General features: G+C 46.8%; 1 protein-coding gene across 2 annotated transcripts in view; it reads left to right on the plus strand.

Annotated features, from left to right (window-relative positions):
• Window positions 1-24,298, plus strand: part of CPA6 (carboxypeptidase A6) — a 919,575-nt gene that overhangs the window by 796,976 nt on the left and 98,301 nt on the right. For both annotated transcript variants that reach the window (XM_078687189.1, XM_078687190.1), the window contains exon 8: window positions 14,255-14,345. In XM_078687189.1, coding sequence (XP_078543315.1) covers window positions 14,255-14,345 — 91 coding nt within the window. The remainder of the gene's footprint in view (window positions 1-14,254; window positions 14,346-24,298) is intronic.

Genomic DNA, 24,298 nt, shown 5'->3' on the forward strand with positions numbered 1-24,298 from the left:
CATGCCCTAAGGGCATGTGTTGGCGTCATATGGCACCTTTTGTTTTTTTGAAAAAAAGCTTTTTGAAAAGAATTCACAAATTACCACCAATTTACCACAATAGTTTCCAAATCCTTAATGTCATTTTTTACATAGTTTTTGTTTGATACATTGCATTTAAGTAGTCACAAAATTTGCAAATGCTTCAGTGCAATCGCAAAATAAGGAATAGCAAATTTTGCTACTCCTTATTTTGCATCAAAGTTGTTTGATACATACCATTTGTCTAATTAACATTCGCAAAGGCCGAAATTCATAGAATTTTGATCTTTGCAAATGCTAATTAGCTTGATACATATGGCCCCAAGTGAGGCCTGTCTTGCGACATGGTGCATCTTTTGCATCACTGCTGCTTGGGTTTTATGTGGTACGTTTTTTTTACACCATGACATATCTGCCTAAATGCATCAATTTGTAATGTTGTCGCCTCATAGCAAATCTTTTGCACCACCGCTGCATCATAAAAGTGACGCACAGTGGCACAAAAAAGGCATACACCTATCATAAATCTGTCCCTAGCATTTTAAATGATTAATCCAGGATGACAATAAAGTGTGTCCTATCCAGAGGTTTGTTTAAGGTGAGGCCTACTCAGGATTGCAGATTAAAGTTACGCTTGATGAAGAATACAGAGGAGATAATACATATAAAGGACTACCAATGAAGTAAGTAATGTGCACTTTATTGCGCCAGTCATCATAAATGTATCCCTAAGCTTCTTATCTTGTTACAGATGAACCACCATATGTACCATCAAACTATTTTGCATTTCCTAAATAGCAAATTTTAAGGAATAAATAGCAATTCTTTACTATTCCTAATTTGCAATGAGCAAATTGCTAATTGCAAATTACCCATTCATTTCCATGGGCTAGGAGGCTCATAGGAATGAAGGTTGCAATTTGTGATTAGCAATTAGCTCATCACAAAATAGGATTTTTTTCAAGCGTGCAGGGGTATCTCAAGAACACCCTGCTGCACCCCTGAAAAAGAAATTTGGGAGCATATGGCACACCTACATGCCCTAAGGGCATGTATGGGCGTCATATGGGACCTTTTTTTTTTTTGAAAAAAATGCTTTTTGAAAAGAATTCGCAAATTACCGCAAACTAGAAGTTGGTTGTAGTTTCCAAATCCTTAATATCATTTTTTACATATTTTTTTTTGATACATTGCATTTAAGGAATCGCAAATTTTGAATTATTGACATTTTAAGTCATTTCCACATGTGCAGTGTTTTCAAAATATAATTTGAAAATCGTTTTTGGGGAAAAGTAATGGTTTGCAAATGTATGACAAGGACATAATGGTGTATGCTTCTCTATAAGGCATTTCAGTGTCTCTGATGTCATTTTTCCCATATTACATTATAAGACCTTTCCCCATGAAGCACATTCCTTGTAAATATGCTCCCACCTGTGCATTGCGAATTTAGATTTTGACTGTTTCAGTCACATAGCCATGTTGAAAGTGACCCAAAAAAATTGCAAACGTTTTAAAATAACACATTCATATGTCTTAAGGACATTTTAAGTCATTTCCCCATGGACAATGTTTTCTAAGTGGCGCAAAAGAGGTACACACCTATCATAAATCTGTCCCTAGCATTTTAAATGATTAATACAGGATAACAATAAGATGTAGCCTATCCAGAGGTTTGTTTAAAGTGAGGCCTACTCAGGATTGCAGATTAAATTTACGCTTGATGAAGAATACAGAGGAGATAATATATGTAAAGCTCTACCAATGAAGTAAGTGATGTCTACTTCATTGTGCCAGTCACCATAAATGAATCCATAAGCTTCTTATCTTGTTAGAGATCAACCGCCATATGTATCATCAAACTATTTTGCATTTCCTAAATAGCGAATTTTAAGGAATAAATAGCAATTCTTTACCATTCCTAATTTGCAATGAGCAAATTGCTAATTGCTATTTTACCCATTCATTTCCATGGGCTAGGAGGCTCATATAAATGAAGGTGCAATTTGCGATTAACAATTTGCTCATCACAAATTAGGAATTTATTCCAAAGGTGCAGGGGTGTCTCAAGAACACCCTGCTGCAACCCTAAAAAAGAAATTTGGGGGCATATGGCGCACATAAATTTTAACAACATTCCTTTACCTCAACAACGATTTTCAAATCATAACTTCAAAACACTACACATGGGAAAATTACTTAAATTGTCCTTAAGACACATAAAAGCGTTTTTTGATTGGCTTTTCTGCATGGTAGGGTCACTTTTAACATGGCTATGTAACACAAACATTCAAAATCAAAATTTTCCATGCACAGGTGGGAGCATATTTACAAGCAATTTGCGCCACAGAGAAAGGTCTTACATTAAAATGGGAAAAATAACATCAGGGACAGTCAATTGCCTTATAAAGAACCATACACCATTATGTCCTTGTCATGAATTTAAAAACAATTCCTTTTCCCCAAAAACGATTTTCAAATCATAATTTCAAAACACTGCACATGAGAAAATGACTTAAAATGTCATTAAAACACATGAAAGCGTTTTTTGATTGCCTTTCCAGCATGGTTGGGTCACTTTTAACATGGCTATGTAACACAAACATTCAAAATCTAAATATTCCATGCACATGTGAGAGCATATTTACAAGCAATTTGCGCCACAGAGAAAGGTCTTACACTAAAATGAGAAAAATAACATCAGGGACAGTCAATTGCCTTATAAAGAAGCATACACCATTATGTCCTTGTCATGAATTTAAAAACAATTCCTTTTCCCCAAAAACGATTTTCAAATCATAATTTCTAAACACTGCACATGGGAAAATGACTTAAAATGTCATTAAAACACATGAAAGCATTTTTTGATTGGCTTTCCAGCATGGTTGGGTCACTTTTAACATGGCTATGTAACACAAACATTCAAAATCAAAATTTTCCATACACATGTGAGAGCATATTTACAAGCAATTTGCGCCACATAAATCATAATTTTCTCCTTAAAGCACACTATTCTCTATCTAAATTAAAGAAATATTTTCTCACCTTAGCAAATACTTTGAGTTTGAAAACAGTCTAAGAAACACACCAATTTGTCTTCAGCAGAGCAAAAGGTATGCACTCCAGAGTCTGCAGCTATCAAAAGCACAGAAATGCTGTAATTCTTCACACATATTTCTCATGTCACCCAATCAAAACTCTTCCCTCACTTTTTTTCAAATGAAAACCCTTCCCCCTCTGCCCTTTCTGCCTATTTTCCATAGCAACCACCTCTTGGAAAAACTCTGGTGTTTGCAAGTTCACACAACAATGTTGCAATTGAACTCTGAACTCTCAGTGCACCTGCATATCCAGTGCATTCTTTCATTTAATGATTTTTTATTGACCACTCAAAATACATCTTTCAAAGAACACATCTGTGCACCCTAACTTTCTGTTTTCATCAATCAAAATCCACCAATCACTGTTACTGCTTCATGAACACAGAAACTCCACAGTTTTTTTTTCATTTTACACTCTCATTTTTTCAACTGCCATTTCATTGCCACACTTCATCTGACTGCAGGAGAACCTTCTCTCACCATGTTTTCTGTCTGGATTGTTGGTCATAGTTATATTCACTGGGCTCAAAGGTACGTTGAAAGCAGGAATTTACCTAACCTCAATTTACAAGATGTGGAAATTAAGTGGTTTGGCCACAGAGGATTAAAATGTCACCAATTGATACCATTGGTGAAAACCTTTATGCATTTGCCAAAACCTGACCTGTTAATTGTGCACTGTGGAGGTAATGACTTGGGCACTTTGACTGGTGTAGGTCTGGAAATGCTTTTAAAGGACACCTTTGAGCAATTAATGGCACTTTTTCCTCAGACTGCCTTGGTATATTCAAATATATGCCAAAGACAGAAATGGAGGTGGTCAAACCAATTTTGTCCACAAATTGAGAAGTCGAGGAAGCATGTAAACAAATCTGTTTCAGCTTACATGAGAGACCATGGAATGGGCTCCCTGTACAACAATAACTTGCGTTACTACATGCAAGATATCTACAGAGGAGATGGAGTTCACTTCTCAGATGAGGGCAACAGAGTTTTCACTCTGAATTTAAGAATGTGCATTGGTACCTACTTATAAGTACCTAAATGTACCATAAACCCAAAAGCTCTTCTCAGAGCTACCCTACATCTAATCACTCACAATTATTATTTTACTCTAACTTTTTTCACTAATTTTCAACAAAGTACGCTCCCTGGGGCGCTACCCGGTACGCGTACCGGGAGCTAACCTCGCGAAATTTTTTTTTAAAAATGTTTTTTTTTCGCACATATAAACCTCCTCAGCCACCCTCAGAAAACCTAGGGGGTCAAGATAACTCTACCGTGCCCCCTTCTACCCATTCCGAACATTATTTGCCCTCCATCTTGTATCTTAATTCGACCGAAACACAAAATGGTGGACTCCCGGAACGCTTAAGGTCCGCGAACCGAGGCGCTCAACGGTTCGCGTACCGGGTCGCTCCCTGGGAAGATAAAGGAAATAAAAAATAATCAAAAAATCCAACAATCAATTAACATACAGCATTTGAAAAGACTATCATTCATTTTTCATTGTAGTACGCTCCCCAGAACGCTTCCCGGTTCGCGGACCGGGCGCTAACCACGAAAAAAAACAAAAAAAATTTTTTTTTTTTTTTGCCCCGCGGGGCCCCTTTAAAACCTCCACATTAAACCTAGGGGGTCAGCGAGGATCTACTATGCCCCCTTATAGTTATTTCCCCCTTTGTTTTGGCCTCCTCTTGTCTCTCGATCCTACCGAGAGACAAGATGGCGGCCGCTCCGGACTGTTTAGAATGTTGACAGACACCGGAGAGCCAATCAGCTTCGCTACGCGAAGTTCCGGTACGCTTAAGGTCCGCGAACCGGGGCGCTGCCCGGTCCGCGCTTACAGATATATATCTTTTTTTGAACGTTAATTTCTCAAAATCCACTGCAGCACATATATTGAGACCTACAAAAGGCACATCGGGCTACCAGTCCCTACAATTTAGCCAAGTTTCGTGCAAATCCATTCAGCCGTTCGGGCTAAAAGTGAGGCTAACCGCCCTATGGAAAACTCAATGTTAAAAACACGTTTTGGGACCCCCCTTTTTTCTCGGCTCCCCCTGGACGAACCCCCCCCAAATTTTCAGGGGCTCCTCAGAAACAAAATGTTCCATTTTCCAGAAAATTTCAGCCAATTCCATCCACAAACGCCAAAGTTATTAGACATAGAATTTTCAAAAATCCCATAGGGAAAAAATCCTAACTATATATACCTACTGGCGACCGCCAGTAGGTAATATATATATATATATATATATATATATCCAGCGCTCCGTAAAAAAATCACCTGCACTCACTGGGGGAAAATATCCTCCTTCGGATTTATCAGCACAATGATACTTATTTATTTATTTATTTTTAGAGTTTTATATAGCGCGAACTTGAACCGATTAGGTTATCAGAGCGCTTTACATAGCACCAGTTCCGTTACATGTTATCAGAGCACTTTACATAGAATCAGTTACGTTACATAAGGAACACATTTCTTTTTGTTCTAGTGAATAGGGTTATCTCTTCACACGAGGGAAGGGATACACCTGGCTATACTCCAACAGTCACACAGGCGACTAGTCGTTAAAGCTATATCTCTAAACACAGGGAGGGGATACACATGGATACAATCTAAAAGTCACATAGGATACTAGTCATAGAGTTATCTTCTATCTACACAGGAGGGATATGACTGGAAGTACTCTAAGGGTCACATAGGAGTGGTAGAGAGTATAAAGGTCCACTGCAAACACTAGTGATAAGAGTCAACTACATACACATAGGAAGGGATATGACTGGTTAAACTCTAAGAGACGCATAGGGGTGGTATATGGTGTAAGGACTTCAGCGAATACCAAAGCTTAGCATTATTGCAATAGGTCCAAGATGCAGTCACAGTATAGAGGAATGGTGGGTGGGATGCAAGGTATGGAGGGAAGGGCTAGAGTCCAGCGAAAACTGTCCGAAAAACAGCAGCAAAGTGTCAATCAGGATAGCACGCAAGTCGAGAAGTCCCGGAGAGAAGATGGGAACCCAGGGGGGAGATGGAGGCCAGCTGCAGTCGCATCGCCATCTTGGAGAGCTTGCGATCATCAGAGTTCACCAGAGGCACTGTCCTCACAGCGTACCGGACACAGCCACAGGCAGCAGAAGGTGGTGGATCGGCTCGGGAGACCTGTGCCCAGCAGAAGTAGTCGCTGGCGCTGCGGGGCGCGAGGGCCAGGGTCCCCTCGAGCAGGGCCCCCCCTCGGAAGTTGCTTTACCGCAACGCTGTTCGGGGCTGGAGGCAAGTATTGCTGGGTCCAGTCGGCAGAGTTGATGGAGCAAGGACCCACCCTGGGGGACAGCCTGGAATCAGGCGGAGAAATCGGGGCTAGACCAGAGGCCGGGGAGAGGCAGGGGTGAGCCAGAGGAAGCGGCGATCGACATTCTAAAGTCGCCGCCAGCCGCCATCTTGGAGTCAGGCAGGTGCTGGGATGATTCCCCCGGTGAGTGTCGCCGTCCCGGTAGGGCTAGATGGTGCCATCTCCCATCAGCAGCCGCCGCTACAGTCAGCGAGAGTCTGGCCAGGCCGGGGGAGCGCAGGTCTCAATCCTACCTCCCAACGGCGGCCGCAGTCGGCGGAGTCGAAGGCGAGGTGCCGGCCGCCATCTTGAGCGCCACCGTCCTCTCCTCATACTCATCCGGAGATCGGACCTGTCCGCTTATCTAGGGGCAATCGCCGATGCTCTGCAGAAGCCCCACTCGCTCCGCTTCACGTGTGGAGAAAAGGTGCGCACAGCAGAAGGGCCGTAGCAGCCCAGAGCCGGGGTTGAGCAGCTCGTGACCCGGGAGCCGAGACAATCCACATCCGCTCGGCTCCCGGCTCCGCCCACCGCTACACCGATACAAACAACAAACAAACGCGTTTCAGTGGTACGTTTCAGTGGTACGCCTTCCGCAGTGTTGGCGGCTGCCGCGTTTGTGCCTCATTATATACATCGTCATACCATGGTAGCTGGAAGACAGGCAAAGCCATGCTTGAAAGTTAAGGCAAAGAAACATTAAATCGCACCATAGTTCAGTGGTACTTTTAACAAAAAGAATTCCAATGTGAGCCCTATAATGAGAGCAAAAATACCTCCCACTGCCACAGATCTCCCATGTCCGTGTCAGCCATTATTCAAATGCATTTTATATAGGCACTCGCTGTTAAGAATTAGCACACATTATCAACATGTCAGGCAAAGAATATCACAATGGGGTGATGCAGCGGGAAATTGCACTGCACTCGCAACAAAAATAATGCCCTGGATGGGCCTTCTCCCAAGGGTGCCCCAACTCGCAAACTCTGCGAGTTGCAACTGTGCCTAAATTAGAAGTGAGCCCTGGAACCCCGAAACCGGTCCTAGAATGCTTGTTTCCAGTCCAGGGAGGACCTGGCCTGGCAGTTCGGGCTGGACTGTTCCCATTGGGCACAGGGTCAGACTGATTTGCATATGGCCATGTCTGAACTGGGTTGGTGGAGTGAGCTAAAGAATGATGATGGATTAAACCCAGATCAGTTGACTGGGGGTGAGTGCTTGCAATGTCCAACACTCCATCCATAATCCCCTTTGGTTTTGCTTTGTTCGCCCTAAGTTGGCAGGGTATGCCCAGATGTGGGTCCCTTGCTCACTCTGCCACTGGATTCAAGCTAGCCTGGCTGATAACGGATGATTAGCCAGAAACCGGTCCCAGGATGCTTGTTTCCGGTCCAGGGAAGACATGGCTTGGCAGTTCGGGCTGGACTGTTGCCATGAGGCCCAGGGTCAGACTGATTTGCATATGGCCATGTCTGAACTGGGGTGGCGGAGTGAACTAAAGAATGATGATGGATTAAACCCAGATCAGTTGACTGGGGGTGAGTGCTTGCAATGGTCAACACTCGTCCATCATCCCCTTTGGTATTGCTTTGTTCACGTGCAGGGCCTGGTTAGAAAAGTGCATTTATATAAACATACTAAAAACAAAATGTGAACTTTTATCCCTGCCTCCAGGCAGATCGCTCCCCACACCGCGCTGCTCCACCTGTCTGCGCCAGTGCCCCCAGCCCTGCTGCTGCAGCGGTGACCAGGGTTCTTAGCCCGCAGTAGGCTCTCTCATTTTTAGGCTGTGATATTTGTTCCTGTGTTAATTGTGCTGTATGTCTCCTCTCTACTGTGCCCGGTTTTTGGTTTCGTTAACCCACGCTTGTAGAGTTCTTCTTTTTGTCCCCACACTGGTTCCACTTTTTGCCTCTATTTTTCCCCTCGCCGCTCCTGCCCATTTCCCGGTTCCCGCCGCTCCGTCCCCTGCGGCCTGCCCCCTCGTCTCCCATTGGACTCCCCGCTACCGCTTCCCAGCCGCTCCTCCCTCCCATCTCCCCATATATGGCGGCCAAAGGCAAGCCCGCCTGCGCCCGTCCGCGCCTGGACCGCGCCCAGCGCCAAAACCACTGGCCCCCCACCATCCTCACAACACCCGAATTGGCTACGATGCCAGCACCCTCCACGCACTAAACTCCGGATGAGAACACACCTGCTACAGGCTACAGGCCACCCCGAAGAGCACCCAAGGACCCTTCACCTGCCGGAACTGCAGCTTCACCAGCACCGACCCGCCAACCCGCCATCCAAAGAACCGAACTACCTCAGATGCATCCTCCTCAACACCCGCTCCACCCGCAAACACGGCATCGAACTCTGGGACCTTCTTGACTCGACCTCCCCAGACATCGCCTTCCTGACTGAGACCTGGCTGAACCCCACCTCAGCCCCCGACATCGCCATAGCCATCCCGGAAGGCTACAAAATCACCTGCAGGGACCGTACCAACGGCGTAGAAGGAGGAATCGCCATCACCCACAGGAACACCCTCAGCACCGCCGAACACCTGCACTTCCAGATCCATACCAATCCTAATACCACCCTCAGAGGAACACTCGTCTACAGACCCCCCGGACCGCGACCACAGTTCAGCGACTCCATCGCCGACTTCATCAGCCCACACACCCTCACCTTCACGGACTACATCTTACTTGGGGACTTGAACTTCCACCTCGAGAACAACAACGACACCAACTCCACCACCCTATCAACAACCTTGCAAACCTCGGCCTCAGACAGCTCGTAACAACACCCACCCATGCCGCCGGCCACACGCTTGACCCCCATCTTCCCCGCAAGCCCCCACGTCTCCTTCAACCACACCACCGACGCCCACTGGACCGACCACCACTGCTGTTTGAAGTTGCCCTGTGAAATCAGACAAATTCAGGAGCTACACCCTTTCAGAAAAGCCTTTAAGACCTGGCTATTTCCTACAGTCTAGTGCCGCCATACTGTACACACTCTCCCTCCTTGAGCTGTTCAGCGCCACGATGCCTGCTGGGCGATAGTGCACTTTATAAGCACCATAAATTAAATAAATAAATCCACTTCACCTTTAGGAAGCCCACCACGCACCACCGCACCCAACAGATGCCTTAACGCTGCTGGAGCAAAGTCACCGAAGACCAGCTAACCACCCCCCTCACCCAGAGCCCACCCGCAAACTCCACCGACCCCGACAACGCTGCCCACAACTTCAGACAATGGATCGAAACTGCGCAAACACCATCACCCCACTCAAGACACCCTCCACCAGCCACACCAGCAAGAAAGCCACCTGGTTCACCGAAAACCTCCACGCCTCCAAAAGAACATGCAGAAAACTGGAGAAGAACTGACTTCGCAAAAGAGCACCGGACAGCTACGCAGCCCACAAGAATGCCACCCGCAGACACCATCAACTCATCAGAACCGCCAAGAGGGCCTCGTTCAAAGACTGCCTAGATAACAATGCACACAACAGCAAAAAGCTCTTCAGCATCGTGAAGGAACTCTCCAACCCCAGCTCTAACACCAAGGACATCCCGCCCTCACAAGATCTGTGCGACTCGCTGGCCACCTTCTTCCACCGCAAGATCACCGACATCCACGACAGCTTCAATGCCATGACCACCCCGACAACCACCGCCCCCACGACCACCACCTGCACCAACCGCCTACTCGCCTGGACCAGCATCAACGACGAGGACACCAGCAAGATCACGAACACCATCCACTCCGGATCTCCGTTGGACCCATGCCCTCACCACATCTTCAACAAAGCCTGCACAGCCATCGCACCCCACCTCCAAAAAGTAATCAACATCTCCTTCGAGAAAGCAACCTTCCCGGAAAGCTTGAAGCACGCCAAGATCAACGCCTTACTCTTAAAAACCCAAGGCGGACCTCAAGGACCTCAAGAACTTCCGACCCATCTCCGTGCTCCCGTTCCCGGTGAAGGGCACTGAGGAAAACGGCAACAAACAACTGACCCGCTACCTCGAGGAAAACAGCATCCTGAACCTGTCCCAGTCCGGGTTCTGCAGCAACCACAGCACCGAAAGCACCCTCATTGCCGCCACAGATGACATCAGGACCCTGCTCGACAACAGAGAAACAGCAGCCCTCATCCTCCTGGACCTGTCAGCCGCCTTCGTCACGGTCTGCCACCGCACACTACAAACACGCCTACACAATGCCAGGATCCAAGAGAAGGCCTGGACTGGACCCCATCCTTCGTCTCTGGCAGAACTCAGAGCGTCCGCCTCCCCCTTCCGCTCCGAAGCAACAGAGATCATCTGCGGCGTACCCCAGGGCTCTTCCCTCAGCCCGATGCTGTTCAACATCTACATGGCACCCCTCGCCCATGTCGCCCGACAGCACAACCTCAAAATCATCTCCTTCGCGGACGACACCCAGCTGATCCTCTCCCTCACCAAAGACCCTCACACCGCCAAAACCAACCTCCATGAAGGAATGAAGGCCATCGCCGAATGGATGAGGAGCAGCCGACTGAAGCTGAACTCGGACAACCGGAGATCCTAATCCTCGGCTCCACCCCTTCAGCTTGGGACGACTCCTGGTGGTCGACAACTCTAGGAACAGCCCCGACACCCACCGACCACGCACGCAACCTGGGGGTTATCCTCGAATCCACCCTCTCCATGACTAAGCAGGTCAACGCTGTCTCCTCATCCTGCTTCAACACCCTACGAATGCTCCGCCGGATCTTCAAGTGGATCCCCACCGAAACAAGAAGAACAGTCACACAGGCCCGGGTCACCAGCAGGCTGGACTACAGAAACGCCCTCTACGCAGGAACTTCGGCCAAGCTCCTGAGACGACTGCAAAGCATCCAGAACGCCTCGGCACGTCTGATCCTCGAAATCCCCAGCCATAGCCACATCTCACCCCACCTGAGAGACCTGCACTGGCTCCCCATCAACAAGAGGATAACCTTTAAGCTCCTCATCCACGCACACAGAGCTCTCCACAACACCAGCCCAGCATACCTCAACAGACGACTCAACTTCTACACCCCCACCCGCCAGCACTGCTCCACCGGCCTCGCCTTCGCCACAGTCCCCCGCTTCCGAAGAACGACCGCCGGTGGCAGATCCTTCTCCCACTTCACCGCCAAGACCTGGGACACCCTCTCCACCAACCTACGGCAGACCCAAGACCTACTGGCCTTCAGAAGACTCCTTAAGACCTGGCTCTTCGATCAGTAGCAGATCCCTCCCACTCCCCCAATGCCTTGAGACCCTCACAGGTATGTAGCGCACTTTACAAGCGTTTTGATTGATTGATTGATTGATTGATTGATTGAACTAACATACTGCTCATAGCTATGTGCGTCATTTTTTATCATGTCATTTCTTTGAAATCATGGGAGCATCCACATCCAGTACTTTACAAAGTAAAAAATACAGAGAAATGTGCAGGCTGAATGACTCTAAGAGCTTCTATTGTACCTGGAGGATATAAGAACACTATTGCCTCATAGTGCGTAAAAGAAAACAAATAGTGTAGATCGATGTGTAACAGGGGGGTTCATCATAGGTCTGTGTCACTAGGTAAATCCACCTTACATAATACTCCAGTGCTCAATTAATTGTACAGTGTCCGGACTCTAAAATACATGGTTACTCAAACATAGTTCATTATTCATTAATAAGTTGCTAAAATAATAAAAGTTTGTGTGTGAAGAGACGAACGGCCCTCAAACTTGCCCTCAATTGGGCCATATAATAGTCTAGCGGTACAAAAGAATTTGAATCATGCAAAGTTCCTAAGCATTGATAGAGCAAGGACATCTCCTCACATGTCCTAGTATTTGAAAAACAAACATCATATCAAATGATGCCCAAGTGGCCCAAATAGCAGTCAGGATGTATCATAAAACATGAATCATACATACTGCCTCTTCCCAGATCGATATTGGGTATCTACGTCCACATTTCATAATTTCCAAAAACAGACATAATATCAAACACAATATCACACCCTACATTTTTTGTGCGCCCACATCTTCTCAACAATTCCATTTACCCTACACATCTCAATACCCAAAGAATCTTACCTGTGTCACGGCACAATTCATCTGTGGATCTCGAAGAAAAGGTTAGGGAATGTCACAAAACTGATCCACCGCTTCTCACTTCAAAGAAGGAGAGTCCCTTCCTCACCTCCTGTGTGCAAAAATAGAAAAGCAAAGTTTTAAAACCAGTTAAAAACATGCTAGCTGTTCTACAAAGAAACAGTCATTGTATACTTAATCTCCTGAATGTACTTTTAATTCCTCCTCTATGTGGAGACCTGCGGGAGCTTTGGTCTCCAAATCCATTGCATGTCTTGTTTCCCTTCTCCTCAATAAGAGTGCTCTGTTGCCACCTCTATGGTTCACTTTTAACTGCTCAATTACATAGAACCTGAGAAGATTACTGTCATCAAAGTAGAATTCATTGAAAAGTCTTGCGACTGGGTGGTATTGATCATTATCTATTGCCCTCATGTGTTCAAAGACACCTTTTTTTTGGGAGGCTGAATGGTGCTACCCATATAATGATTGTCACAAAGGCTCATAAGGACATAGTGCATGTTGTTCGAATTACGAATGTGGAATTGTGTGATGGGTTTGCTCCCCCTTCCATACGATGTTGGGTACTGTTTACTGTTTAATAACACAGCTGTTTTTGCATGTTTTACAACCTTTATATGGGCAAAAGTCCTTTAAACCTGCTATACTAGGGGAGGATCTTTTTCTATACTCACTATGTATGAGATATTCCCTCAGAGATTTGCCTCTCTAGTTAAGTGTTCTTGGGTTTTTCCACTATCAAGTTCTCCAATATGGAATCACATAATAATAAATCCCAATTCTTTCCCAGTATTTAAGTTACCGCCTGGGATTCTTTTTTGTAGGTGGTGATAAACCTCATATCATTCTCCTTGTCCCTTTCTCTTACCATATTCTGATCAAATAATATATGTTTTCTGTTCTTAAGCTATACCCTATTGTTGGTCTTTTCCAACTCCCAACTAGGGTAGCCTCTTTCTTTTGAATGTCTGCAGTATCTTTCCTTGTTCTTTTTAAACCGATCCTTCCTGCTGAATTTTTTTTGGCTCCCATTAGTTCACAAAAGGGAATTACTCCACTTGAGATGGTCAGCGTGAAGAATTCTGTTATCCACAGTGGGTTTGCGAAAAAAAATCAATCAATCACTCAATCAAACAGGATTCATAAAGTGCTGCTAGTCACCTGTGGATGGTATCCAGGCGCAGGTGGTAATTTCTTTTTCGCCACCCACAGCTATAATCAATGAGACTTTTATGGGTTTGAAGAAAGCTTTTGTGTCCATTCTGATTTTTCACCATCACGATCATTGTCAACCATTCATTGTAGAGACCAATGCCTTCGGCAGGGCTATGGGTGCTGCCCTTTAGAAACAGGAAGAGGATTCTGTTGAACATCAAGTGCTCTTTGTCTACCTGCAAGATTAATTACTCTGCTGTTGAAAAAGAATGACTCACAATGAAAGAAGTCTTGTTACTAGGGGCTCAGTACCCTGTTTAAATACACCTGGATCATCGTAATCTTTAAGTATTACAAAATATGCAATGCCATAACAAAGTTGTTGGGCTTATTTTCCTCAATTTGACGTCAATTTACATATGTTCTAGGTTCTCAAAATATCATATTTGCAGTTGTGTAATTTTTTTAATCAGGTAGTTTTAAATGATTTTCAGCGATTGCTTGTTTTTTATTAGGATCGCTTTTGGAGGAAAACGAGGTCCAAGCATTCTAGGTTTCATTGTTATGGAGTGGATGCCAACCGGAACTGGAGAGTGAAATGGTGCGGTAAGTTTTAAAAGAGTCTTAAGTTGAATATCATTCATTGACTATATATTTAACTTACAACATCTTTGTGATGCTTCAACTTATTCACATTTACAACAAACTGTTCCTTACCTCACACTCTCTCAATAACTCTTACTACTCATTTATAATGATATATTTTGCCTAATATCAGAAATTTGCATGAAAGCATACAAAACAATGATGGATGAAATGCTTGAATTAATCGTAGCCACTAGTAATTACACGCAGCTGCATTCTAATTGCTGTTATTTTGCAAACCAGATTGGGGTGGGTTGTTCCTTTTGGAGCAGGGTCAAGATTGATTTAGATATGGCTGGATCCATACTTAGGTGGCATGGTGTGCAATATAATGATGGACTAGAATGCGGTCCAGAGTAATTATCAGTGGCTGAGATTAAAGGACAACCTCATGCTTTTTAGAAATGTTAGCAGATCAGGGGGGTATATAAAAAACAACAGGAGGACTGACATGAATTCCTATACATTGCACTTTGTTGTAATCTTGGTTTAACATCCCTGAAGGTCTACTCTAGGTGGGAGATAGTCAGAATCATGGATAGGGCAGATATGACAACTGTGCGGCTGGATAAGCACCATGCTGATAGAGTTTATTAGCCAATCTTTTCTCTGCCTAAATATTCTGAAGAGCTCTACCCAAGTAGAATCTTGTGAGACCACTCACGTAATAATTTCAGCATACAATTAACTACTTTATCCTTTGAAAATTAATTCTTTCATTCTCCTGGACTTATTATATTTAAAGTGTCTACCTATGCATTAAAAAAACAGAACAAAAACTACTTCCCTCTTTTTCTAATCACACTCACAATCACCACCCTCAATTGGTAATCTAGACATTAGATCAACACATACTTTCCTTTTTCCTTGAAAATATTCTATAAGATACTGGAAAGACTGTAACTTGTCAGCCAGTCTCGCTAAATGCTCTCTAATTATCCTTCTGTAATCTGGTGCAAGTTAATTAAGGAGTAGTTTATGGCCCATAGGTTAAACAAATCTAGTTCCCCATTGGTGGACAGAATAGTCCTCTGCATGGTAATGGACCTGCACTGAGTGCCCAACTAAAGAATTTATGTAGGGACTTAGGGGGAAGGATTCCCAGGAGTAGGGGCAGAGGGCGCCTTGTTAATTTCATTAGGGACCAGCTTGAGATACTGGATGAAAGGGATAAAGCTATAGTTGACTCTGGGAAGGGAACCATGGTAGGAACCCAAGAAAAGAGTGATGTGGACTCAGGCTCTAGGATCCCCTTTGCACAGATCTATCCCAGACACATGTTTAGTATGTCCCTTAATGCATTTGACAGAGTTTCACCACCCTTAGTTTATAGAATACCTTATTTGAGTACACTACCTCGAATTTCTAGGATATCACTGTCACCAATTCCAGGAGTAAATCCCTTAGGTGGATTGAGACTAATAGAGTCTCTGAGCTTACAGTTGGTATTTCAGAAACCTAAGGCTGAGGAAGAAGAGAAAGCCAGAGAGTTGGAGAGGGAGAAGCTAAGACAAACTCATCAGGAATAAGAGGAGACGAGGCATGAGAGAGAGGATTGGGCCCGGAAAGAGAAATTGCAAGAGAGGGAGGACAAACAGAGAGAAAGGGAGGACAAACAGAGAGTAGGAGGAGAAACAGATGGGAAAGAAAAGCTTGCTGGAAAGAGAAAGGATAGCCCTTGAGAGAGAGAAATGTAGGATGGTAACAATGACAACTCCAACTGGGATACGTAACTCTACATCCAGTTCAGACCAAGTCATACACACTGTATCTAAACAGACCACAGAAATTGAAAGCAGACTCCATCTTGGCAGGATGCTCAGAGATACGTGCAACACAGGGGACCTAACTGTCTGAAGCAAGAGTACACAATCTAAAAATGACACTCTTAGGAGGAACAATAAAACTCAAAAACAATAATCCCCAAAGACGTGATTATCTAAATGCAGAATTTGTAGTGTAACCAGTTGTCACTGTGGGATTGCGCAAACACAAGTCCAGATCCCTTCCGCTTGACTTCCAGTGTTAGAAATGGGATTTCTGGTTGGCTAAGACTTGCGCCAAAGCCTGGCAGAAACCGCCACTCTAGTTAGGGCAAGGGAGTTACACGCCAAGATAACCCCTGCTCACCCCCTTGGCAACGTGACACGAGCAGTAAGGCTTATCCCGGAGGCAATGTGTAAAGCTTTTGCCAAAACACTCACAGCAGCAACACACTAGGCACACCACAAAAAGTAACTCCACACAAGGTTATATATAAAAAAAATAGCCTTTGTATTACCATAAACACATTAGATCATAATCACACAATTACACTGTGCCAACTGGCACTGGTCAGTATTTACAGGGGATTATTTACACCAGGACAGGGCCACGTGGGCCACTGTCAGAATCAGCACTTAGTAGAAATAGCACCTCTAGAACATAGGATAATTGTAGCACAAAAAAAACAATGGTAGAACACAACCAGTAACCACTGGAAACAAGGTAGGTACACACCATGCAACCCTAATCACCTTAGGCATAGATCACGCAGGGAAACATAAACTCACTAGTATAAAATCTTCTAGGCAAAACAACCTCCTAAGCATAAAACACAGTTAGAGGTATCACAGGCATAAAGGCATTGCACATCACGCATAAATCACATTAGGCAATTATAATCACAAACATAGTAGGTAATCACCTTGCGCAAAAATCTCATGAGGCATAACCATGTGCCCTAAGCACCTAATACTGTCCCCAGGCCAACTTGCCTCTCAAAAGGCACCAACGCCCTATGTCCAAAAGTCAGGGTTACCAGCTGCGTATGCAGTAATTCGCAGGGCGCAGGGCACCACCTAAACGTTGCAGCTGCCCACTGAGTGCTGGGCAGCTGTGAAAAGGAATCTGGGCACCCGCGTGCCTCTTGGCCCTCTTCTGTGGCTCTCAAATAAATCACCTGCATGAAAACCACGTGGGAGCCCGGTGGGCTCTAAAACAAATATGCCCCCAAACCACGTTGGAGCCACGGGGCTCTGAGTCGCCAGGAAATGCCCCCGTGAGTGTGGGAGCCATGTGGGCTCTGAAACAGAAATGCCCTCAAATCAGGTTGGAGCCACGGGGCTCTGAATCGCCAGGAAATTCCCCCGTGTTCGTTGGAGAGGCCTGCTGCCTTCCGGGGCCGCCCTACAACTAGATCGGAGCTTCCCCCACCCCGAGGTGCCCGTACTCACAGGCTGAGGCTGGGCGCGTCGGGACTCCTCTCCTTGCTGTCCTGCTATACTCAGGGCTCTCGCTCAGCCTGGGAGCCCCTTGCTTCACCAGGTCCCCCTCCTCGTGACCGGGCCTTGGTTCTGGGGGCCGCGAGACTCGCAGACCCTGGCAGGACTTCCCAGTGCGGGGTGGGCTCCCGCCTGGGTCTCTCAATGCAGCACTGTCTACCGCCCAGCCGGGCCCTTCCGCTTCCGTCCCCGAGGCCCCGCCTACAACCAGCCAAACACAGAAGATGATGGACGGAATGTTGCACAATGGCAAAACATTCACCCCCACTCACAGATCTGGGTTTAATCCATCGTTATTTTGCTCACCAAGCCACCCCAGTTCAGACAAGACCATATGCAAATCAGTCTTGGCCCTGTGCCTCATGGGAACAGTCCAGCCCGAAATGCCAAGTCATGTCTTCCCTGGACCGGAATCAAGCACCCTCGGACCGATTTCTGGCTATCAGCCGTCTTCAGCCAGGATAGCTTGACTCCAGTGGCTTAGTGAGCACGGGACCCACGTCTGGGCATACCCTTCCCACATAGGGTGAACAGCAAAACACACAAGATGATGGACGGAATGTTGCACATTGGCAAAACATTCACCCCCCGTCACAGATCTGGGTTTAATCCATTGTTATTTTGCTCACCAAGCCACCCCAGTTCAGACATGACCATATGCAAATCAGTCTTGGCCCTGTGCCTCATGGGAACAGTCCAGCTCGAACTGCCAAGTCATGTCTTCCCTGGACCGGAATCAAGCATCCTAGGACCGGTTTATGGCTATCAGCCGTCTTCAGCCAGGATAGCTTGACTCCAGTGGCTTAGTGAGCACGGGACCCACGTCTGGGCATACCCTTCCCACATAGGGTGAACAGCAAAACATACAAGATGATGGACGGAATGTTGCACAATGGCAAAACATTCACCCCCAGTCACAGATCTGGGTTTAATCCATCGTTATTTTGCTCACCAAGCCACCCCAGTTCAGACATGACCTTATGCAAATCAGTTTTGGCCCTGTGCCTCATGGGAACAGTCCAGCCCGAACTGCCAAGTCATGTCTTCCCTGGACCGGAATCAAGCATCCTAGGACCGGTTTCTGGCTATGAACCGTCTTCAGCCAGGATAGCTTGACTCCAGTGCCTTAGTGAGCACGGGACCCACGTCTGGGCATACCCTTCCCACATAGGGTGAACAGCAAAACACACAAGATGATGGACGGAATGTTGCACAATGGCAAAACATTCACCCCAGTCACAGATCTGGGTTTAATCCATCGTTATTTTGCTCACCAAGCCACCCCATTTCAGACATGACCATATGCAAATCAGTCTTGGCCCTGTGCCTCATGGGAACAGTCCAGCCCGAACTGCCAGGTCATGTCTTCCCTGGACCGGAATCAAGCATCCTAGGACCGGTTTCTGGCTATCAGCCGTCTTCAGCCAGGATAGCTTGACTCCAGTGGCTTAGTGAGCACGGGACCCACGTCTGGGCATACCCTTCCCACATAGGGTGAACAGCAAAACATACAAGATGATGGACGGAATGTTGCACAATGGCAAAACATTCACCCCCAGTCACAGATCTGGGTTTAATCCATCGTTATTTTGCTCACCAAGCCACCCCAGTTCAGACATGACCTTATGCAAATCAGTTTTGGCCCTGTGCCTCATGGGAACAGTCCAGCCCGAACTGCCAAGTCATGTCTTCCCTGGACCGGAATCAAGCATCCTAGGACCGGTTTCTGGCTATGAACCGTCTTCAGCCAGGATAGCTTGACTCCAGTGGCTTAGTGAGCACGGGACCCACGTCTGGGCATACCCTTCCCACATAGGGTGAACAGCAAAACACACAAGATGATGGACGGAATGTTGCACAATGGCAAAACATTCACCCCAGTCACAGATCTGGGTTTAATCCATCGTTATTTTGCTCACCAAGCCACCCCAGTTCAGACATGACCATATGCAAATCAGTCTTGGCCCTGTGCCTCATGGGAACAGTCCAGCCCGAACTGCCAGGTCATGTCTTCCCTGGACCGGAATCAAGCATCCTAGGACCGGTTTCTGGCTATCAGCCGTCTTCAGCCAGGATAGCTTGACTCCAGTGGCTTAGTGAGCACGGGACCCACGTCTGGGCAAACCCTTCCCACATAGGGTGAACAGCAAAACACACAAAATGATGGACGGAATGTTACACAATGGCAAAACATTCACCCCCAGTCACAGATCTGGGTTTAATCCATCGTTATTTTGCTCACCAGGCCACCCCAGTTCAGACATGACCATATGCAAATCAGACTTGGCCTGTGCCTCATGGGAACAGTCCAGCCCAAACTGCCAAGTCATGTCTTCCCTGGACCGGAATCAAGCATCCTAGGACCGGTTTCTGGCTATCAGCCGTCTTCAGCCAGGATAGCTTGACTCCAGTGGCTTAGTGAGCACGGGACCCACGTCTGGGCATACCCTTCCCACATAGGGTGAACAGCAAAACTCACAAGGCAGGCCGCGGACTTCCTTCGTAATACGGGGGCAATGCGGGGTAGGCACCCGCCTAAATGACAACGTCCCTGGTGGGGTGGGCACCCGCTAGGGGGTTTCAAAATGGGCACAAGGTCCTTGGTGGGGTGGGCACCTGCTAGGGATATACAAAAAATACGGCAAAGGAGCGGGGTGGGCACCCGCTAGGGTGACCTAAAAACTGCAGATCTGCGGGGTGGGCACCCACGCCGTAAATCAGTGCAAAAGGTGGGGTAGGCACCTGCTAGGACGGCTCCAAGATGCAGGATGGGCACCTGCCTTCTGAGTAGCGATTGTGAGGAAATGCCACACAGGGCAGCTGCGCTGCAGGCCCTCCACAGTCCTCCTGGGACAGAAAAAAACGCTCACAGGAAGGCAAAGCAAAGCGCTCCCCAGCGCTGTAGTCCCAAGGAAGTCTCTCAATATGCAGGGGGGCAAAGGCTGGGCCCAGGGGCCAGCTCACAGGGCCCTCCAGCAGGGAGGCAGTCCCCAGTGGCGGTTCCTCCTGGTGCCCAGCACCAGCAGGCCCCCCTCTCAGGTCAGGAACAAGTGAGAACAACATACATGGGGTCACAGCCCCTTCTTATACAGGCATTTCCTTTGTCTGGAGGGTGCAGGGTAGGGGGAAACCAGACGCAGCTGGTTCTGGAGCACTTTTTGTGCTCAGCCCCTCTCCCCATTCACAGGACAGGCTAGGGACATCAGTCGCACCACAGGGTGCGGAGCCCGCATTGTGTAAGGAAGGCCCAGCCCTATTCAGGTCCCAGGTGCACTCCTCCCTGCCATCAACATGCAGATCTCTCCATTCACCACCAGGGCAGACCCATCCTGATTCCTGGAGCCAGGCACATCAGCCAGCTCCAGCCAATCACAAGCCAGACAGTCAAGTCACATTTACTACACAGACATGCCAACTTCTAGAAGTGGCACTTCCTCACTAGACACATTAAATCTGCGCACACCATCGCGCAGCAATTAATCTCACGAGTTCGCACATACCAAACTCGCCCCTGCACTCCCCACACATCAGGAACTACCATGGACACATGCATTCCCCATGCATTCCTATGGGAGGGTAGGCCAATCTCACCAGACGCACTCAGGCTGCGCACGCACTTTACACTGGGACACAGGGTTAAAGTGCACAGAAGCCAAAAACAACCAACTCCAAGTCACATTTAAAAGCAAAGGGTTTTAGGGGTGAACCTGCCAAAAGGGCCAAGTCCAACAGACATTAAAAAAAGGGAGGACTAAGAAGATCTTCCAAGGTCAAGGTGGTGACTTGTTTCAAGTGGCACCAGGTGGGACACTTTAAGAAAAATTGTCAAGTGAAAACTCCTGACTCAGCAACACCTATGGTAGCCAGAATGTTACACACAGGTTAAGATATTAGAGCGAGCCGTGTTGCACTCAACCTAGTAGTTATGGACATTTCATAGCGGGACCTGGGTGCTCTAAAGCACATTAATGCTAACATGATGGGATGGGTACAAGAAGTTAGTATCAATGCGAGGGGGATACTGGAGCCTTCCACACTATGGTTGAGATTAAGTACCTTATGCCTGAGGAGATACTCCTTGCTACCAAGGATACAGGTTTGGTAGCCAATGGAGAGGGCATGGAAAGCCAACTTGCCAGGATTGAGATTGAGCTCAATGTCAAGGCACCCATGATTGATGTCGGGGTAAGGGAAAAAGAAAGGTGCTGAATATCTCTTGAGAAATTATTTGATTGCCCCTGAATTGGTGTCAGGACCAGAAGCTTTTATGTATTGGGAAAGTCGGCTTTGTTGACCAGGGAACAGGCTGCACATCAGTCTCAGAGTGGGGCTGAGATCATTTCTGATTTGCAGGGACTCGGACAAGGTAATTTGCAGAAAAGGGCAGACTCCAGGAAGGCAATGGCTTTGGCAGTCATCACTTCAGCTCCAAAGAGAGAGGAGGATGAGGCTCCTGAAGCAGACCAGTCTAGGTCACTTCCAGAGCAGCAGGGTTTGCTAGTTGTTGGGGTGCTTATCTGGGAAGATTTCCGCAAGGCACAGGAGGTGTGCCCTACACTGCTGGGATTGTGGAAGGAAGTCCAGGAACAGGCCAGAAATGGTGTGATCAGAAAACACTATGTTGACTGAAAGGATAGCCCACTTTACTGTGAGCCTACAAATCCTGAGCCATGAACTAGCAAGAAGCTAGTGGTTCCATTAGTGCACAGGAAAGTCCTGTTGTCACTGACCCTAAATTGCCCTTAGTAGGACACTTAAGGATTAGAAAAATCCAGGAGAGGTTGTACCCTATATACTATTGGCCAGGAATGCACAGAAATACAGAGAGGTTCTGTAGAACCTGGCCCACCTGGTAGATGTGTGGTAAGACAGGAGGGAGGACTAAGGCACTGCTAGTGCCTCTACGACTTGTAGGTGTTGCACTTGAGCAGGTGGAAATATGCCTAATTGGTCCATTTGAACCTTTTTTATAGCCAGGCAACAAGCATATCTTGGTGTGGTGGGTCATGCCACCTGGTACCCCGTCAACTCTGAGGAGCATGACTGCACGGGTGGTAGCAAGAGCTTTCCTGAGGATCTTTTCTAGGGTCGGATTTCCATTGATGGTAATAAATGAACGGGGAATCAACTTCACCTCCTCTTACATGAGGGAGATGTGGGAGGAAGCCGGTATGGCATACCATTTCTCCACATCATACCACCTTCAAACAACTGGTTTTGGAGGAGCAATTTAAATATACACTGAAGAGCATGATTGGCACTCAGTGAGAGGAAATATAATCTTCTTCTGCCATGTCACTTATTTGCCTACTGTGAGATTCAACAGAAGGGGGGTAGGGTTTAGTCCATTTGAGCTTCTGTATTGACACCCGGAGCGGGGTCTATTCACTTTAGTCAGAGAAGGGTGGGAAAGAACCTTGGAGCCTCCATAAAAAGACATGGTGGACTATGTGATTGGCCTCAGGAGGTTGAGGGCGCACTACATGAGTCAGGCAGAGGATTAATGAAGGAAAAGTACAAACAGAAAGCTATGCTCACTGGGTATCAGGAGAAGGGAAACAAATGGTGTGGGCCATACAAGGTAGTTCAGAAGTTTGCTGAGGTAAACTACTTTGCCACAAGGAAACCCAAGAGGGTGTTCCATGTGAACTGGTTGCAGCCTTACCTTGACGAGATTACACAGTGACTGCCATGGCAGGAAGCAGAGGAAGACAGTGTGCCTCTTCCTAACTTGCTGCATAGTGGCATGTGGAAGGGGTTCTATTAGTTCCTGAATTAACACCCTAGCAGCCGGGAAACTGTAGAGAGGTGCTGGGACAGTTTGTGAACCTCTTCTTGCTGACTCCAAGGTTGGCACCTATCTGTGTACATGACAGAGACTCTGGTGAAAGTCTGCCAGTAAAGGGCAAGATGTACAGAATGTATGACCGGGTTCAGGGATGCATTTAGGCAGCCATTGCCAAAATGTTGGACCTGGGTGTCATTGAGAGATCTTGTAGTCCTTGGGCTAGCCCTGTGTTTCTAGTACCAAAGTAAGGGTCTACTTATTGCAGTTCTGTGTGGACTACCGTCCCCTCAATGAGGAAGCCAAAACTGATTGCCAACCAATTCCAAGAGCGGTTGAGCTTGTGGATCAGTTAGGTGCTGCGAGGACTTGAGAACCTTGGATTTGCCCAGTGGATATTGACAGATTGCTTTGGTGCTAAATGCCAAGGAGAAGCCTGCATTTTCTACGCCAATGGGTCTGTATCAGTTTAAAGTGATGCCCTTGGGGGTGAAAGAATGCTCCTACCACTTTTCTGCACCTGGTGAATCAAGTTCATGCAGGGCTGGAAGAGTTCTGTGTGGCTTACATGACTAGCATTGCGGTGTTCAGCAATTCATGCAGGACCACCTGCGACACCTAGGACAGGTGTTGGCTAGGATATAGGAGGTGAAATTTACCATCAAGGCAACCAAGTGTCAGGTAGGGCAGTCCTCTGTGGTCTACCTTGGGCATGAGGAGGGGAACCAGAAAATGAGCTTGTTGGATGCCAAGATTCAGTATGTTACGTAGTGGGAAGTGCCTACTATCCAGACTGAAGTTGTTGCCTTTTATGGGGTAACACAGTATTACAGGGACTTTGTGGCAATTATGGAAGTATAGTTGCC

The sequence above is a fragment of the Lissotriton helveticus genome, chromosome 4_1 (assembly GCF_964261635.1).
Source record: "Lissotriton helveticus chromosome 4_1, aLisHel1.1, whole genome shotgun sequence".
Classification (NCBI taxonomy): Eukaryota; Metazoa; Chordata; class Amphibia; order Caudata; family Salamandridae; genus Lissotriton; species Lissotriton helveticus.